The sequence below is a fragment of the Danio aesculapii genome, chromosome 19 (assembly GCF_903798145.1).
Source record: "Danio aesculapii chromosome 19, fDanAes4.1, whole genome shotgun sequence".
NCBI lineage: Eukaryota > Metazoa > Chordata > Actinopteri > Cypriniformes > Danionidae > Danio > Danio aesculapii.
The window spans coordinates 36,840,443-36,859,521 of record NC_079453.1 but is presented as its reverse complement, the minus strand read 5'-3'; the positions used below and the strand labels follow the sequence as shown (position 1 = coordinate 36,859,521).

The window sequence follows — 19,079 nt, the reverse complement described above, 5'->3', positions numbered from 1 at the left end:
TTATACATAGTTGCTCAAGATAAATTCAGAAAAATGTAGTTAAAAACATCCCCATTACAGGACAGTCAGGGGGTTAAAGATGGCCGTTGTATTGCAGAAGGAGGTCTGAAAATATAGACCGATTTCTTTCCCTCATATCATGTTTCATTTCCTATTCCCTCTGCCACAAAAGATCAGATATGACTGCTGACCTATTCTGTTCCTGATATCTGACGTGACTTCATACTTAATCATCCATTTACTTGGATGTTTGTTTCACCCAGCATTATACTTCCCTGTAATCATTGCCGGACATGATCATAGGCAATGGTCGACATATAGTGGTGCCCTGTATGCATCTGTCATGCTCCATTTGTCTCATTTGAATGCTTTGGTTCCAGCGAAATCACTAATAAAATGGAACTTGATCTGCTACTGTAACTGAACGCATGTGCTGACAGGTGAATGCCACTTTTGATGCATCGAAATTATGCTGAAAACATTGGTCTGAATTTACACAAAGAGATTTTCAGGCATAGTAGATGATTGTTCTAAGTATTGCTCCTCAGAAAATGTGTTCTGGTGTCGGTTTCATGTCAAGCTACAAAAATTAAACAAGTATAAGCTTGCTTTTCTAGTTAAATTAAAACTTTAATTTCAGTTTTGGTTTTTAAGAAAAAAAAAAGCAGTTCAAACTCTCTGGCACTCAAACAAGAACACTCCCCAGAGCTACATCAGCTCATGTCCCATCTGGACCCCCTTTGACTCAAATCCTAGAATGACCCCTGACTTAAGCATCCGTTGACCAATAAGGATCTCAGAGAGATGGCTACAGCTTTCAGCAAGTCAATTTGCAGTATTCCCTCTTGCTTTCAGCCTAACATAGCTCTTCCCACACCCTTAAAACAGAGCTTACGCATTGCTATCCGTCAAACAGTCTCCAGTGTATAGGCATCTAAAAATTGCTCTAACGTTGGTTGTTATTTTTTGTTTGTTTTCTGGTTTAACATGCTCTTGAATCAGAATGAGAATCACAATGGTCCAGATTTTAACCTTTTTAATAGGATGAAAGCTATCATGAAGGACCTACTCTTTTTTTTTAACAGTCAGTTGTTTTGAAATTAAACCAGTTTATAATGTTATGATTAATTAACGGAACACTCTCGTTTTTTTTGGTAATAGGCTCTGTTTACAACTCTCTTAGAGTTAAACAGTTAAGTTCTACCATTTTTGAATCCATTCAGCCAATCTCTTGGTCTGGTTGGATCACTTTTAGCTTAGTTTAGCAACAATCATTGAATCGGATTAGACCATTAGCATCTCGAATAAAAAAATACTTGACTCTTCTGTAGTTACATCGTGTACTAAGACCAACAGTTATTAAGCAGTGATGTTACCTTGTTGCCTAGCTGGGGACTATTTTCAAGCACTATGTACATTATATCATTTAGCCTGCTGCAGTCATGGTACAGGAATGAGAGTATAGTTTCTAGTCATATCAACCTAGAAAGTAGCAACTTTTCATTTTCCAATGGTCTTAGTGCACAGTTTAAATACAGAAGAGTCAAGCTTTAAATAGTGAAATTATCAAAATACTTTTTTATTTTATTTTAGTGAGATGCTAATGGTCTAATGCGATTCAATGATTTATGCTAAGCTAAGCTAAAAGTGCTCCTTCATTTTCCATTAGTCTTAGTGCTCAATTTAAATACAGAAGAGTCCAGCTTTAAATGGGAAAATTATCAAAAATATTTTTAGAAATTTTAGAGTGAGATGCTAATGGTCTAATCCGATTAAGTGATTTATGCTAAGCTAAGCTAAACGTGCTCCTTCATTTCCCATTAGTCTTAGTGCACTATTTAAATACAGAAGAGTCCAGCTTTAAATAGGAAAATTATCAAAATACTTTTTTTTAAATTTTAGAGTGAGATGCTAATGGTTTAACCCGATTCAATCATTTATGCTAAGCTAAGCTAGAAGTGCTCCTTCATTTTCCATTAGTCTTAGTGCACAATTTATGTACAAAAGTGTCAAGCTTTTAATAGGAAAATTATCAAAACTCTTTGAAATTTTACAGTGAGATGCTAATGGTCTAATCCGATTCAATGGTTTATGCTAAGCTAAACTAACAGTGCCCCCTCCAGATCAGCTGAATAGATTCAAAACTGGTAAAACTCAACTTTTTAACTCTAGGTGATTTGTAAAATAAGCCTATTTCCAAAAAACAGAGTGTTTCTTAAAATGTAACTCTGACTAAATATCTGAGATCTTTGTCAGAATCTGTAGAAGTAAGGGGAAGCATTTCACACTTTTTTTGTGTGTTATGTGTGCTTCGGCGAGTGTAGGAGGCACTTGGACTGCAATAGGGAACACTTGGGCGTGTGTGGGAAGTCTACTTTAACTGATGTGTCATTCTGAGAGAGTGATTTAGTTTACAACCTGTCCAAGGTTTGTCAATCACAATGCTGCGCCAGTGACCTATATTTAAGGGACATGATTCTGTCTACATCTCTGCATGTTTGACTCACTGCCACTTCCTATCAGGCCCACTGAGGGAGTTTTAGATGGTCTGGGAGTTTTTCTAAAAGGCCATTAGAGATCACACCACTGACTAATAGGGTGTTAATAGCGTCATAGGGAGTTGTTAAATGCAAGAGTGGCATTTTTTGATGCGGTATACGAAAAGGTTCATACAAAAATCTCATTTCTCTCTATGTAGTCTAACTAGAAATCTAGTTAACTAGAATACTTTAAGGACAACACTCACTTATTACACAAATACACTTAATTGGATATGTACACATCACCTATTCACTATATACCTGCAGGTTAACTATGTGTATACACTAACTGGCCACTTTATTAGGTACATCTTGCTAGCGCCGGTTTTGAACCCCTCTTGGGTTCTTTAATAAAGCAAAGGTGCTTTATTGGATTGATGTCTGGTGACTGTGGAGGCCATTTGAGTCAAGTGAACTCATTGCCATGTTCAAGAAACCAGTGTAAGATGATTCATGCTTTATGACTTGGCGTGTTATCCTGCTGGAAGTAGCCATCAGAAGATGAGTATACTGTGGTCATAAAGGGATGGACATGGTCAGCAACAATACTCAGGTAGGCTGTGGCGTTGACATGATGCTTAATTGGTACTAATGGACCCAAAGTGTGCCAAGAAAATATCCCCCACACCATTACACTACCACCAGTCTGAACCGTTGATACAGGACAGGATTGATCCATGCTTTCATGTTGTTGATGTCAAATTCTGACCTTACCATCTGAATGTTGCAGCAGACATCGAGCCTCATCAGACCAGGCAACGTTTTTCCAATCTTCTGTTGTCTAATTTTGGAGAGCCTGTGCGAATTGTAGCCTCGGTTTCCTGTTCTTAGCTGACAGGAGTGGCACCCGGTGTGGTCTTCTGCTGCTGTAGTAGCCCATCCACCTCAAGGTTGGACGTGTTGTGCGTTCAGTGATGCTCTTCATCATACCTCAACTGTAACGAGTGGTCATTTGAGTTACTGTTGCCTTTCTTTCAGCTCAAACCACTCTGGCCATTCTCCTCTGACTTCTGGCATCAACAAGGCATCTGTGCCCACAGAACTGCCGCTCACTGGATATTTTCTCTTTTTTAGACCATTCTCTGTAAACGGTTGTGCATGTAAATCCCAGTAGATTTACTCAGAAATACTCAGACTAGCTCGTCTGGCACCAACAACCATGCCACATTCAAAGTCACTTAAATCAGCTTTCTTCCCCATTGTGATGCTCGCTTTAAACTGCAGCAGATCCCTTTGACCATGTCTACATGCCTAAATGCATTGAGTTGCTGCCATGTGATTAGCTGATTATAAATTTGTGTTAAAGAGCATTTGGACTGGTGTACCTAATAAAGTGGCCGGTGAGTGTATATAACTTTAACTGTAAAAAGCTATTAGTTACTAGTTAATTACTTATAACTAATAACTTTAACCTTTTTGTACAGCTGCTTAGAAACAGTAATTATTGTAAAATGCGCTATACAATAAACTTGAATTGAATTGAAATCATCTCTCATCTTAGATGATAGACAGCTTTTCAGCTCATTCAGAGTCTCAGAGCTGACAGAAAAGCTTCCAGAGTAAATTTCCGGAGTATCAGTTCCAGTCTGTGGTGCTGCTTATTACCCATCAGCCCCCCAACCAGCTCAGCTTCAGCTTGACTGAAAGGCCAGAGCTGCCAATGGGAGAAAGGAACAGCTTGTTTCTCTCTCCCTCAGTGATGAGCTGCTATGGCAACTGAGATGCGCCTCTGAGGTAGAGTTGCTATGGGAAACCGTGACTGGTATTTGATTAAGACAATCATTGGCTACTCGCTTGACCGTTTGCATGCCACAGCGTCTTTGCGAGGCTCAAATGAGAGTGTTTGTTTCTTTGTCTTCCGTCCTAGTGAGTGTTCAGGGATACCATAATCATGTGTAATGAGGTCGGCTTGACTCTACTTGTAGGCTGTGTGTGTGTGTAGGTAATTGGAAGCTCTGTGTAGGACATTTTACAGTTCTCCATTGCAGCTGAGCTGATTAATGAGGTGTCGGCTGAAAGAGGAATGCTTTCCTCAGAACCCGACAGGTCGAAACATGCACCTGAAATTAAAGCAATTATTTGTGTCACGCATAAGTCAATGTTGAGGAGGTTGGATTAGGTTTTATTTTAATTCGAAGGAAGAAGTCAGCTTCCTTTCACTGGAACAACATGTCCTGGTTGCTCTGTTGTTAATGTTTATATGTGGAATGTAGAAAGAAACCTGTGTTATTAGCAACGCAGGTAGCCAATAAGTGAACTGCAGTCAGCTTGTAATGTACAAAAACCTGAACATAACTTAGGCCCAATCCCAATTCTATATTTGTACCCCTTTCCCTTGGCCCTTGGAACAGATTGTGAAGGGAAATTTACCCCTAAGAAATGGGACAGCACTACAGCACCTGCACACGTCATCATGTCACCGTGAGCTCTTGTTTCATATGAGATCGTCGATCGTGACTGCTGTAGTTACTTCAGTTGTGTTATTTATTGGTATTCATCTTCAGGACATCACTGAAGTCATATATTATGTTGTCATAACAATATAATGTGTCAATAAGATCACAACTATACTGCGCATTTACACAGTGGCCATATTCATCTACGTAAACACACGAAAACAACATTAACATTATAGCAGACACTGTAAAAAGGTCATTTCTAGCCAATAGACATTTCTGACAGGGTATTCGAGTGTCATCGAGTGTCAGAATGTTGTGGGACTGCTGTAAAAGAGTTATTATTATGGATTATACATAGCGAAATTTAGCGATTTTATTTTAGCTTTTTTTTTTTAAGCATGACAGTAAAACACAAACGTGGTCATGAATATATTAAAACATGTGCTTGTTTGTTGTAAAAATTCATAATAATGACAAAAATACCAATTTGTGCATCTCCTGACTTCAGGTGCAGCTATACTGCTGTTGTAGCTGGTGTATTATGGGAAATTATAGGCGTATGTAGCTCTTCCCCTTAGCCCTATGCCTTCACTCTAAAGAGAATTGGGACAAGGGGAAGGGCTAAGGGGTGGAATTGGGATTGGGCCATAGTGTCCTGATATATTCCTGAAGGAAAATGTATTCTTCGCTTAACCCTTATGTACTGTTGGGGATGTTTTCATCCACTCTGGGGTGATTTTGAACAAACGTCCACTGAATAAAACTGCTGTAAAACTGCATCAGATAAAACTACTGAATTGCTTAGAACATTTGAGAATTTTAACTCTTTAAATGCCAAATTCATAAACTTTGTCACTGATTAGGTGAAAAAAAACACAGAAAATGACATTTTCAACATAAAAAGAAATTGTGGACTGGATTTTTCCTTTCATCACAGTCTTGCACATGTGATATAACATTGGCTTTGATGCAGTGTTTTTGATTATTTAATTTTTTTTTCTCCCTAATTTACTGTTGGTGGCTGTTTTTGCTCCATTGACTTCCATTATAAACATCTTTTTTGATTACAAAACCACGACACCATATAATCATACATTTGTGTGTGTGCGTGCGTGCGTGTGTGTGTCTTTGAGTGTGTGAGAGTGACTTTTATGCACTTACCTTGATGTGTCTGACAAAATCAAAATATGCGTCTCAGCTCTCAGAACTACATGGAGTAAACAAAAACAAAGACTGTGTGTTTATGCACCATCAAATGTGGTTATAATGGTCAATGGGGCGAAAAAACTAAACAAAAATAAGTCATTTTGTGTGTTTTTTTCACCAAATCAATGACATCATTTGTGAATTTGGCAATTAAAGAGTTAAAATCCTCTGATTTTCTAAGCAATTCAGTAGTTTTGATCAGGACTGAGGTTGAGTAACAGATTTATGCAAAAACATTTGAAAAAAATATTTATCTGATGCATTTTTACAGCAGTTTAATTCAGTGGATGTGTTCATCCCTGACATAACAAAAGGATAGTAACAAACACATACACATACACGTGCACATGGTTAGTTAAGAAAGTTAAGAAAAACTCTTATCATTGTAATGTCGAAATATTTGCATAAGCTCTTCAATTTACTAGTCTCATGTCAAAAGATCTGCTCAGTGAAGTCACACTGTTATGGTAGTTTGATTATAAAGTATACTTAGACTACGCATCTCCCTAACATAAGAATCAGTCTACAGGCTTGCATAAACAAGCAAGGTCTTGTTTTTAATAGGTTTCGATGACACATTGGCAATAAAAAAGTGATTAACTCATGGAAATTCCTACATTAAGCCACTATTTATTTATTTTTATTCATAATATGTGTCATCATCATCATTGTGCTTACAATGCAGTTGTTCTGGGTTTAAAGTAGAATTTGGCAACCAAGCAATGTTCTTATGAAAGGAAAAAAAATGCAACTGGAATAAGTTGGAAGCCCTCAGAGCAGGAACACACAGAGTGCAATAAATCCTCCCACAGTTTTTTCCATAATGTAGCAAAGTCTGTACCTGCTAGTGTTTTTCCTGACTTTAAAAGGAATTTGACATTACAATGATTCTGAGTGGAGAACACACTTTCATTCTAGTGTACTTGATTACTGTTTGGTTGATTATGGGATTGATCATGATTATGTCCTTGAGATTTGAGAAGTCTGAGACATTTGCATGGTCCACATACACTATTCCTCATGATTTTACTTTAAAGTATCACACAATACAACTGTATGTGCTTATGATAATCATACTGTACCAGTCTACCTTACTATTAGATGGTCTAATACCATCTTTGTAACATATACTTCTGTGTAAGAATAGATTGCACATGGCTAGGTGTAATGATATCGGGTGTTACTTAAATTATAGATTCTCTAGAAGAGTCTGTTGACCTGTTTGCATTGTTCTCCCGCCAGCTTCGCAGTCATTGCCTCCGGATGTGCCAGTTGCCCCAGGTTGGTGTGCCGAAGAGAAGGGTGTGGTGCCGAGTTCTGTTACCACTGCAAGCAAGCGTGGCATCCTAACCAGACATGCGACTCTGCCCGCCAACAGAGGGCGCTGTCCTTGAGAACGCACAGTAACCATTCACCCAGCTACACAGCCGAGCAAGGACACAGTGAGTATTTATTCATCAGTCAGTTTTTTATCTAATAAACTTAGGAGAGACTTATGTCAGGTCTAGAGACCATAATAATAATGCGCTCTTTGTACCTCGGTTGGAAGGCTACCATCTAGCAACACAGATAAACCTAGCAACGACCTCGAAGTCAACAAGATCTCCCTGGTAACCATATCAAAACATCCAAGCCACATTAGTTACTAAAAACAGCCATAACACCTCTATAATCGCACAATGGCATGACAACCACCTAGAATATCTCAACAAACTCCTGGTAATGTCTTACAAACCACAGAAAGCATCCAAACTAGCATCAACAAAAAACATAGCAATATTGTTGTAACCACCTAGAATATCTTAGCAAACACTCAATTCCCTAGAAACAACTCGGGATTCCTTAGCAACTACCTTGTCATACCCTGAAATTTGGTCTGATTGCATTAGTAACCTTCTAGTAACTAAAAGCACACTTGCATAGCATCGCATAGCGTAGCACCTTCATAACACATTTAGAAACCATCTGGATTATGGTCTTTACACCTGGCTAGGAAACAAAAACATGTAACAGATGCAAAGCAACTCCCTGGTAACCCCTGAGCACTTACTAGAACATCAAACGTAACCACTTGTATTACCTTGGGAGTTGAGTAGTGACACCTCTAGAAACCATCTAGAAACCATCTGTGGCCAAAACATAACAAATGCATAGCAACCCCTGTGCACCCTACCAGAGCTTCACATAGCATAGCATTGCCTACCATAGCATCACATAGCATAACACCCGTATTACCTTTGGAGTCGACTAGTGACACCTCTAGAAACCATCTAGAAACCATCTGGATTACAATCTTTACAACTGACTAGTGGCCAAAACATAACAAATGCATAGCAACTCCCTCGTAACCCCTGAGCACTTACCAAAGCATTGCATAGCATTGAATCGCCTACCATAGCAACATAAAATATAGCACCTGTATTATCTTGGGTGTCAACTAGTGACACCCCTAGAAACCATCTGGTATTACAATCTTTACACTTGACTAGTGAACAAAAATATATAACAAATGCATAACAACTCCCTGATAACCTCTGAGCACCCTAGCAGAGCATTGCATAGTATAGCATAGCCTACCATATCATCACACAGCATAGCACCTGTATTACCATCGGAGTCGATTATTGACACCTCTAGAAACTATCTAGAAACCATCTGGATTACAATCTATACCTGACTAGCAGCCAAAACATAACAAATGAATAGCAACTCTCTCTTAGCATAACGTATACTGCAGACCTTTAGCATATTAGTTCTTTACTTTGTTTACTGTGTTAGGAAACATAACATGCAGCGTTTATCGCTTTAAAACAGACTGCCAGAAATTAAAGGCTAAAAATAAACTGTGAAAGCTCTACCTGTCTGCTTTATTGTGTTTAAGAGTGCCACCAGCCACTCATATAATTTGATCTGCTGCATGCTTCCCCCCCTTGAGCACTTTCATTTTGTAAACTTCTCTGTGTTCGCTGTAGATTATTGAGGTTTCTATTTCCCTAAAGGATGCTCTCCTCCTCCTCTAGTTGTCTCCTAACCTCCTGAATTAAAGCAGGAGGAGTCCGCTAACGTCTCTCCCAGCTCTTATTCCCACCTGACATTCAGAAAGCGCTTCCTCAGCACACATTGTTTACAGCAGATTCTGTCTGCCTGCACACATTCTAAATCCCAACCCTTTAATCCCCACTCAGCTGATGACATCAAGCCTTGTCCTCGATGCGGTGCCTACATCATCAAGATGAACGACGGCAGCTGTAACCACATGACCTGTGCTGTGTGCGGCTGTGAGTTCTGCTGGCTCTGTATGAAGGAGATTTCAGACCTGCACTACCTCAGGTACCCTCAGCTATTCATCAGGGGGAGTTTAACTAAACGTTCTCTTGCTTCTTTTGATCTGGACCAAAAAAATGAATAATACTAGCTCACATTGCATTCACAATGTCATTTTTAAGACTGAACCTAAAGATAGAAAGATAAAAAAGAGCTTTTAATTGCTTTTAATGTCCTCCTAGGTCGTTCATGCTACAAGGACCAAATTTGGCCAAAATGTGCCTTCTGCATTCAAGATTGTTGCTATGTCTCCTCATGCCAATCAGACTTATTGTTTTTTAATTAAAAAAAGTGAAATATTACATTTTAATAATCCGGGCATATAAAAAAATTATACAAGTGTAAAGGAGGCCAGCTAGTGAGCTCTGACCTCTAAAGCTGCTCTAGCGACAGATGTTAGAGGCCATGGTCTTTAACCTCCTTGGTAGAGCACCCGACTCCCATGCGGAAGGTCGCTGGTTCGATACCAGCCCGAAGCGGTTTGGGTGGCGTAGGCGTAGGCGGGGTTACACGAGCCTCAAATTTGGCTAAAAGCTGTGTTCTGCATTAGATTTTGTTGCTCTATTTTTTCGGGTTTATCAGACTAATAGTTTTCCAATAAATAATTTTGAAGCATTATTTTTTCTCAAAACATGGCAAGCCATAAACTCCATGACTTAAACTCCATTTTGTTTACTGATATGGCAAGCCTATTTTGCATGTATCATTTTTACACTTATTAAGCATTGTGTTGTCAACAAAATATGGCAAGCCATTTTTAACGGTGTTTTAGAATGAAAATGATCCGCGTCCACACTGGTGTTTCACCCAGCGTTTCTAAACAACACTGCGTCTACATTACACCACTGATACGCACATCACCACACACACACACACTGGCATGCACTGCAGATATGAGAGCTGTGCTTGTCGGACTGTTCATCAAGGATCTACCGCTGGATCTAATCTCACTATATTTGTTAAACATGATATTTAATTCATCTTGCCATTTCCATCTAACAACATATTCCCTGACTTTGGTGGTTTAAATCTATCACTTGTTCTCGGGTAACGTGTTTTGGCTGAGAGCAAAGATAAGTTAATATATTCATTTATGTAAGCACATACACTGATTCTGCACATTTAACTGATTGCTTGCCTTTATTTCCTATATTGTATTAACTTATTGTACGTTATACTTTTATAATGGCCATTATTGATTATTAAAACTAATATTCAGCAAAAGAGGCAGAATAGGTTTCGTATTTTTTATGAAAATGAAAGGAGGCAGTGATGTTATAGGCTCTGTTTTGTTATAAATATGCAAACAGTGAAGATGACGGTCATATAAATATGTAGCTACACAATGCCTCACCATTTTTGGTGTCTGTTAAGTTAATATCAAAATGAAAATAGGCAGTTATTTATATCATGTTTTTATTTTATTGTTAAGAAAGTGAAACAACGTAGCCAGGGTGATGTGAATGATGTTATAAAGTACACTGTTCCCTGAAGATTTACCTGACGTGTCCTCAAGAGTTTGTTTTCCATATCAAACTTGAAAAGTCTGAACTTACAAGGAGAGGATGCAAGACTGAACTTTGTTTAGGCAAAGTTTGTTTAGGTTAAATATCGAGGCCTCGCCTCCGTTTTTAGGTGTCTTAGTTTTTCCCCATCCACACTGACACTGAGCAGCAGCGTTTTAAAGTGAAAACCTCTCCAGCGTTTTTCAAAAAGCTCGTTTTCGGCACTCAAGAACTCTGGCGTAGTGTGAACGGAGGCCGTAACCGTAGCAAAACTTCTGCTTATTAACGAACTTTAGGTTCTAGTTTAATTTAAATTCATATTTTCTATAGACCATGTTGATGGATGTAAACATAAACAATAGTCCCATTGTATTTCCTGTTTTACATTTTTAATTTCTATAGCTTCCGAAAACATAAAAAGAGCCACATATTGAGAAATAAAGTTATGATAGCTGTTTTAACATTAAATTATGATTGAATTGCCTTTTATTACAGTTATCAAATAGTTTGATATCAAGCAGGAAATTTTTATGGGCCAATGACAGGACCACATTGAAATGGTCTATAGGAAGCTTTTATATTTGTGCATATATATTAGTCAATGCTGAAGCCAAATCTGGAGCCAATGTAACAAGATAACCTACGATAACGGTCCAAAATTTGTACACCCGAATGTAAATGTCAGGGCAAAATGTTAAATTAAAAATTAAAACAGAAAAGAAAAACAAAAAATGTATCAAATTTTGTAGAAATTTTGTAGTTTGTAATTTTTTCCCCAATATTTCACATGAATTTAATTGTATTATCTTGTGTGTGTACAGTACTGAGAACTTATGAAGGGCTTATAAAATTCATAAAGTGTTTTTTTTACATTTTAAAGTCCTTTTAGATTACTTTGATCCGTGTTTCGTTTGTATTTCAGTCAAACTGCTCAGAGTTCATTTGGAAGAGGCCTGAGATTACTGAAAAAGTGTTTTGCTCTCTGAGTGTTTGAATAAACCGCACTAACAGAGCGATTTAAACCAGAGTGTGATTTAACTAAACCAAACCTGCCACGTGAATGCTTCATAAAAATATTAAAATGTGTTTTTTTTTACTGTCAGTCCATCAGGTTGTACTTTCTGGGGAAAGAAGCCATGGAGTCGCAAGAAGAAGATTCTGTGGCAGCTGGGCACTTTGATTGGTGCACCAGTGGGCATCACTCTAATTGCTGGCATTGCTGTTCCTGCTATGGTTATCGGCATTCCTGTTTACATTGGACGCAAGGTAATGCCAATATCACACCCTTCCCTACAGCGTTATAGATATCACTAGCAAAGCCATTATCAGCTGTCAGGTATTTAATTTCCTTATAATCCTTGGAAGTTTCCCTATCATCAGCCATGTTGCTCAACTTCAAATGATTTCGCCATTATTATGGTAAACATTTCCTGCTGTTAACCCGAATTCTAATTCTCTCTGATCTCTTGTTTGGATTTTGTTTGGGACTTCATTTCATCGATCATGTTTGAATGAACGAATCATTGGCTTATGGATTGGATGAAACTTTTATGTGTTTTGGTACAATCCAGCAAAGTATGAATACCTTGTTTTGGTGCATTTTCTCACAACACATTGAACACATGTTAGGTCAAAGGGCAGAGAGAGTGTTTTCTTGCTTTTAAAATGATCAAATGTGTAAACACTTTCGCTATATTTGGCATCATAGGCTCAGTCTGAAAACAAAGCCCTATATACATTTCTGGAGATTGCGAATTATGTAGCTAGAAGTACATATGGCTGCATTTCGTCTTTAAAACGAACGCTACGGGGCGCTATGACACCATTTCTTTTTTCGCAGTTACCAGCTGACCACAATAGAGTTTGAGTCCAGGGAAAACCGGTTCCAGAAAGTGGTTAAGACAAAAACAGAAGCCAAAAAATAAAATAAACAATTAAATAACAGGGTGACAATGTGGTAAAATCTGAAAATGTGGTAAAAATCAGGCGAGGGCTTTTCTTTTTTTAGACTGCTTTTTAAAACTGTCGGTTGGGTTTAGGGAAGGGGGTGGGCGGGTCAATCGGTGCTTTTGAAAACACTATTGGTTGGGTTTAGGGAAGGAGAGGGGTGGGTCAGTCGATCGGTCAGTCAGTCAGTTAGTCGACAGCAGCCTCTGGTGGATTAACGCGAGATTAGCAGGTGCGAATGGCACTCACGAGAAATTTTTGAGATCTCAAAAATCATACACAGCGGCCTCTGGTGGATTCACGAAAACAAAAACTGAAAAAAACACACCTCCTGAGACGTATTTGGCACTCTGCAGAAATGTACATAGCAGTACGTTTTCAGAGTGAGCTTGGGTGACAAAGTCCCCAGGAAAATCCAAACAAGAAAGTTTGAATTTACAAAAATACATCTTAAAGGGTAAGTTCACCCTAAAATCTTCAGCCTCATATCGTTTCAAACCCCCCATTTACCTTCAGAACACAAAATCTGAGAGCTCCTCATCCTCTATAGACAGCAATGGAACCGACATGTTCAGAAAAATACCAAAAAAAATTCACAAAATAGACCATATGCCTTCAGTGGTTCAATTAAAATATTATCAAGCTATGAGAATACTTTTGTGCACACATAAAACAACAAGAATGACTTTATTCAGTTTCTTCTTCTCAGTGTCAGTATAGGGTACACATTCATGATAGCTTTCTGTGTGTTGCGTTCGGTCAGGATGTATACCTCGGATGCAGCTCGGACCTTTTTTTCATATTAATTACTGCACATGTATGCTGTTACAGTTTTGCACATTATTTATTTTGCACATTTAATATACATTGTTTGCTTCTATTTATTTGATAGTTTATACTTATGTTTACTTTTTATATGGTATATTGTACATGGAACTTGTTTCTTACAGTGCATATGACAATAAACACTTTGAATCTTGAATCTTTGAATCAGAATCCAGGGTATTCTTCATTGCACAGCAGTCTCGTGAACATGCGCCCTAAACTGACACTGACAACTGTTAAATAAAGAAGTCATTATTTTAGTTTTATGTGTGCACAAAAGTTTTCCTGTAGCGTCATAATATTCCAATAGAACCACTAAAGGCATGTGATATGTTTTGACATGTTTTTTTTACATTTTGAATAAATCTGGACCATTGCTGTCTATGCAGGATCATAGAGATCTCAATTTAAATCTCAGGGGGCTTTGGAACAACATGAAAGCGAGTAATTATTGACAGAATTTTCATTTTATGTTTGAATTATCCCTTTAATATCAAGCTTTAGGATGCCAATAGGCCATATCTTTTATTTGAACAGTTAAAAGCACATAGATGACAGCACAATAACAAAGCTGCCGTTTGTCACAGATCCACTCGCACTATGAGGGCAAGAAAACGTCTCATCACAGGAGGAATCTGGCCATCACTGGCGGTGTGGCGCTGTCGATCATCACAGCTCCAGTCATCGCTGCTGTCAGTGTGGGTGAGTATTCCTCAGAAAAATATCATATTTACACTAGACGCTCAGTAAGATTTTTATAAGAACTATTTAGCAAGGATGCAATAAATATAAAGCCATAACAGTGAAGGCATATTTGAATATTTTTCCCGAAGTGACTCTGAAGATAATTCAAATTTTGCATTTTAAAATATATATAATAAAATAGTTGGTTTTATTATATTTACTGTATTGTTAGTCTTGGTGAGAGTAAGAGATTTAAAGGGTAAGAGTCTTTAAAAACGTAAAAACTCACCGAGCACAGTTTATTTGTTGGGCAGATGCTTTTATTCAAAGTGATTTTCGATTGAGGATTGATAATTCATCCATTTAAAATGATTTGCAGCACAAAAATTCACAGTACAATAAAATGCGATGGAAAAAAACGAATCTCTTTAAAAAAAAACAAGCCTTTTTATGTGCAAATTTGTCATTAAATAAATGAAGCCTCTGTCGTTATTTACCCTCGTGACTTTCTCTCTGCTGTTGGTGGAATATTCTTGGCTTGTTTAGTAATCAAGGCTGATCTGTTTCTGTCCAGATCAACTCATTGACTTTGCTCTTAGTACTGTGCTAACAGCAAATCAATGAATAACGGATTTGCACACATTGTATAGACTACTTCCCCTTTTTGCATCCTTTGTTAAGATTAAAGATTAAAGGCTTCTGTTCCTGTTCAATGTTAAGGACTCTATAGACAATCATTTCCACATTTAGCGTCAGAGGCCACTGCAACTTCTGGTGCAGTGCAGTGTATGAAAATTGGGTGACAATAAAGCACAAAATAAAATAAAAAACTGAAGTGATGTTTTGATATAATGTTAACTATAATTCATAATAAGGTATATCATAAGCTATATTATAATTAGTTGTGAAAAACAGTTATTAGACACATAACACATAATCTGCTACTACCACAGACTTCTTAAAACATAAGGTAAAACATTCATTTTCCCTATAAGGAAATGCAAAACCTCTAAAGGCAAATCTTTTGTGATCACTGAACTTGTTAATTGGTTGTATACGCTGAAACGTTTAATAATGCAGTTGATTAATGAATTATTGCATTAAAAACTACATAATAATCATAATTATGTCATATAATGCAGATCTTTATGTTTATGTATATATGTCTTTATATGTCTCCTCTTTATATGTGTGTGACAGCAAGTTTCAAAGGAAAGGAGCAGATAATAAATACATTACAAACGTATGACTCACATATATGCTATTTCTCAATTGTGTTATTTTTTCATACTTTACAGGATTGTAGTTCTTTCCTTTAAGCCATTAAAAGGTTCAAAGTTTTTAAGGTTGTTAATGAGCTGATTGGTTTGGATCATGCCCCTTTAAATAATCTAGATGGATGGATGGATGGATGGATGGATGGATGGATGGATGGATGGATGGATGGATGGATGGATGGATGGATGGATGGATGGATAGATAGATAGATAGATAGATAGATAGATAGATAGATAGATAGATAGATAGATAGATAGATAGATAGATAGATAGATAGATAGATAGATAGATAGATAGATAGATAGATAGATAGATAGATAGATAGATAGATAGATAGACAGATAGATAGACAGATAGATAGATAGATAGATAGATAGACAGATAGATAGATAGACAGAAAAGACAGACAGACAGACAGATAGATAGATAGACAGATAGATAGATAGACAGACAGATAGACAGACAGATAGACAGACAGACAGACAGACAGACAGACAGACAGACAGATAGATAGATAGATAGATAGATAGATAGATAGACAGACAGACAGACAGACAGACAGACAGACAGACAGACAGACAGACAGACAGACAGACAGACAGACAGACAGACAGATAGATAGATAGATAGATAGATAGATAGATAGATAGATAGATAGATAGATAGATAGATAGATAGATAGATAGATAGACTGGATGGATGGATTCTGATTTCGAAAGTAACAAGATATTAGTTGTTATAGTTGTGGTGTGACCCTGCTATTCATTTATATTTAGAATGAGTTTTAGAACTACTTTGTCCTTAATGTGAGTGAACCTGAACTGTTAAAATCACAAGGCTAACTATAGCTGCGTATTTATGTCTGTTCCCTCCAGGCATCGGTGTGCCCATCATGCTGGCGTATGTGTATGGTGTTGTGCCAATCTCTCTGTGCCGCGGCGGGGGCTGTGGGGTCAGCCGGGGCAAAGGACGAGGAGTTAGAATAGACTTCGATGAGGACGATGGGCCTATTACAGGTATAAAAATATAAATGTGCAAATAGTTTTGGCAAACTACTTTAACAAAATAATGGATAAACCAAACCACTATCTATTACTATATACTACTATCTTCTAGAACAGTGGGTACAGAAAGCCATTTGCTAAGATCATTTAAGCTCATTTTTTTCCTCATTAATGTACACACAGCATCCCATATTGACCGAAAAACACAGAATTTTTTTTGCTGATTTATTAAAAAAGAAAGACTGAAATATCACATGTCTTAAGTATTTGTAAAAAAAAAACAAAGAGTAAAAAATTTAAGGGGGTTTGAATACTTTGTGTACCCACTGTGTACTTTCCCTAAAGTACTAGTAGGTATTCACTAGTTATATAATCAGTGGCATAAAATGATCTCAAAATGATAATAATAACACTTATCACATATTTTTGTGACAATATATCGCACAAAAAAAATGCCTTATCATGACAGGCCTAAGTATTAGTATTTTTGTTTAGACACTAGTATTAATTAGATAAAAGTACTTTATACATAGATTTATTAGATACTCTTACATATCAAATATTTACTAGTTCTTTTTTACTACAGACATATAAAAAATGGAAATAAGGGCAGTTATAATAAGCAAATATGTAGGAGGGCTTTGCTATTATATGACTATATTGTATTGCAATTTGCAATATGAAGCAATTAAGTGTTATATACACTTAAAGTCAGAATTATAAGCCCCCCTTTGAATTTTCTTTTCTTTTTGAATATTTCCCAAATGATGTTTAACAGAGCAAGGAAATTTTCACAGTATGTCTGATAATATTTTTTCTTCTGGAGAAAATCTTATTTGTTTTATTTCAGCTTGAATAAAAGCAGTTTTTAATTTTTAAAAAAATATTTAAGGTCAAAATTATTAGCCCCTTTAAGCTATATATATGTTGGATAGTATACAGAACAAACCATCGTTATACAATAACTTGCCTAGTTAACCTAATTAACTTAGTTAAGTCTTTAAATGTCACTTTAAGTTGTATAGAAGTGTCTTGAAAAATATCTAGTCAAATATTATTTACTGTCATCATGGCAAAGATAAAATAAATCAGTTATTAGAAATGAGTTATTAAAACTGTTATGTTGAAAAAATCTCTGTTAAACACAAATTGGGGAAAAAAATTAACATGAGGGCCAATAATTCAGGGAGGCTAATAATTCTGACTTCATCATTAGTTCCTCATATTTTCTTTTTTGAGTCATCTCTGAGATGGTTGTGCATGAAAATCCCAGTAGATCAGCAGTTTCTGAAATACTCAGACCAGCCCGTCTGTCACTAACTACCATGGCACATTCAAAGTCACTTAAATCACCTTTGAACTGCAGCGGATTGTCTTGACCTTGTTTACATGCCTAAATGCATTGGGTTGCTGCCATGTAATTGGCTGATTAAAAATTTGCATCAATGATTAGTAGGACAGGTGTACCTAATAAAGTGGCCGGTGAGTGTAGATACTAGTGTTGTGTAGTGTAGTGTTGTTAAAAAGTTATTCGGACATAAAGAATTGATAAGAACTAGTAATAAGTGCTAGTAATTGGACTGGTACTTTAGGAATAAGAAGAAGTAGCTAATAAATAACTAATAAATAACTACTAGAGAATGAAGAAAGATACTAGCAAGATACTAGCATCTAAAAATAAGTACTAGTAAAATAGAAACTAGTTTTATTAAAAACTTTAAATAAAAATATATGTTTTTTGTTTTATTTTTAGCCTTTTTTCCTTTATTAGATAGGACAGTAATGAGTAAATCTAAATCTGTTTTTCTGTCTGCAGTTGCGGACGCGTGGCGAGCTCTGAAGTCCCCCAGTCTGGGCGAAAGCAGTCTGGAAGGAGCAGCCAGTGGCCTCAGCACCACCTCCCCCAGTGAGGGTCTCTCTGTTGCTCCTGGAGGTTTGGGGGATACGCCCCACTTTAACACACTGGCTGGAGGAGCTCTGGGCGCCAGGACTGGAAAATACAGCAGGTGTGTGGGCTGCTGAGAGGTCAGCAGAAGGGCGTGCTGGGTTATTCTGTAAATATAGTAGATGTACACTGTAAATATGGGTGATGCTCTTGTTTTGATGGAAACATGTTTATGTTTTGTTAGGCTGGAGGTGCAGGGAACGGAGCTGGGAAAGGAAGTTGCTGGCAGGGAGACGGGCAGCTTGGGGGCAGCAAGTGATTGTGCCAGTACGAGAGGCATGGCTGGATCAATCACTTCCTCATACACCTTACCTGACAGGTGTGGAAATCTGCATTATGAGCGTAATAATTGCATATGCTTAACAAATGAATGTACACTACTGTTTAAAAGTCTGGGGTTAGTAAGGGTTTATGAGGTTTTT

At 37.3% G+C, this 19,079-nt stretch overlaps 1 protein-coding gene across 2 annotated transcripts in view; it reads left to right on the top strand.

The window, feature by feature from the left end:
* Positions 1 to 19,079, top strand: part of rnf19b (ring finger protein 19B) — a 68,792-nt gene that overhangs the window by 16,164 nt on the left and 33,549 nt on the right. For both annotated transcript variants that reach the window (XM_056479289.1, XM_056479288.1), the window contains exons 3-9: positions 7,388 to 7,587; positions 9,331 to 9,475; positions 12,078 to 12,240; positions 14,334 to 14,448; positions 16,584 to 16,724; positions 18,529 to 18,718; positions 18,842 to 18,976. In XM_056479289.1, coding sequence (XP_056335264.1) covers positions 7,388 to 7,587; positions 9,331 to 9,475; positions 12,078 to 12,240; positions 14,334 to 14,448; positions 16,584 to 16,724; positions 18,529 to 18,718; positions 18,842 to 18,976 — 1,089 coding nt within the window. The remainder of the gene's footprint in view (positions 1 to 7,387; positions 7,588 to 9,330; positions 9,476 to 12,077; positions 12,241 to 14,333; positions 14,449 to 16,583; positions 16,725 to 18,528; positions 18,719 to 18,841; positions 18,977 to 19,079) is intronic.